The sequence below is a fragment of the Anneissia japonica genome, unplaced genomic scaffold, assembly GCF_011630105.1.
Source record: "Anneissia japonica isolate Jap-2015-1 unplaced genomic scaffold, ASM1163010v1 scaffold178086_len799_cov304, whole genome shotgun sequence".
Taxonomy (NCBI): Eukaryota; Metazoa; Echinodermata; class Crinoidea; order Comatulida; family Comatulidae; genus Anneissia; species Anneissia japonica.
In genome coordinates this window covers 1-797 of record NW_022699251.1, presented here as the reverse complement: position 1 = coordinate 797, position 797 = coordinate 1, and the positions used below count along the sequence as shown (strand labels likewise).

General features: G+C 32.0%; 1 protein-coding gene across 1 annotated transcript; it reads right to left on the bottom strand.

The window, feature by feature from the left end:
* Positions 1 to 6: 6 nt before the first annotated feature.
* LOC117102897 lies at positions 7 to 791 on the bottom strand. Its single transcript, XM_033243347.1, has 3 exons — positions 673 to 791; positions 455 to 559; positions 7 to 311 (listed from the first exon to the last, which is right to left on the bottom strand). Exons 1-3 carry the CDS (start codon positions 761 to 763, stop codon positions 67 to 69), a joined length of 441 nt encoding a protein of 146 aa, XP_033099238.1. The 5' UTR covers positions 764 to 791; the 3' UTR covers positions 7 to 66.
* Between the last annotated feature and the right edge of the window lie 6 nt (positions 792 to 797).

Here is a 797-nt window from a genome sequence, read left to right as displayed (position 1 = left end):
AATTAACAACTTTTTTTGTTATATAATTATTAACACTCAATACTGTTTTAATTTCTTTTTTTTTTTTTATAGATTTTCGAACACACATATTCCTCTAGAGGAGATAGGTACAGGTGCATTTAACTGTCTAATTATTTGTTCTTTGGTGTACCAGGCAACATCACGTCTTGCAGGCCACTTCCAGTTAGGTCCACTTCGGCTCATACACTCAACTTCAGTCTCAGTCTCAAGCTTGGTGATGACACGACCTGGATAATAGTTGCCATCGTATTCTACCAATACCCAACTGCCCACAGACCAAGACACTTTCTCTGGAATAAATTATAATAAAATATATATTAGTGAATGTATGACTGCATATGTTTAATGTTTATGAATAAATGCTTATAAAACTTTGTAATAAAGTACATTTTCAGCAACGAATACATCATTGTCTTTTTTTATGTAATAATACCTAGTCTATTATTGACATCTTCATTGTTACTGTTAATCTGATCATCATCATCATCATCTTGATTGTCCATGTCTTCTTGGTTTTCTTGTTTGTCTGTAAGATTCTCTGAAACATAAAGCACACATAAATAAATGTTTTTTTTTACAATTACCTAAATTGAAGTTTTGCATTACGAGTTAGCAATATGGATTAATTTTATTATGTATACTTGTTAATACCTTCATTGTTTTGATTTGAGTTCACTCCAATACAGGACTCTTTCCATGGCTCCACATATACTTTATTTTGACAAACACCAATTCCATCCATACATGCCTTACAGAAGCACGATAGGTTGCGTCTA

Bases quoted from the DNA above. Each gene is read 5' to 3' on its own strand.
- LOC117102897 (XM_033243347.1), bottom strand. From the start codon at position 763: ATGGATGGAATTGGTGTTTGTCAAAATAAAGTATATGTGGAGCCATGG. The intron at 560-672 runs GTATTAACAAGT...TTTATGTTTCAG, and splicing joins CTCAAATCAAAACAATGAAG to AGAATCTTACAGACAAACAA. The intron at 312-454 runs GTATTATTACAT...AATTTATTCCAG, and splicing joins AGATGTCAATAATAGACTAG to AGAAAGTGTCTTGGTCTGTG.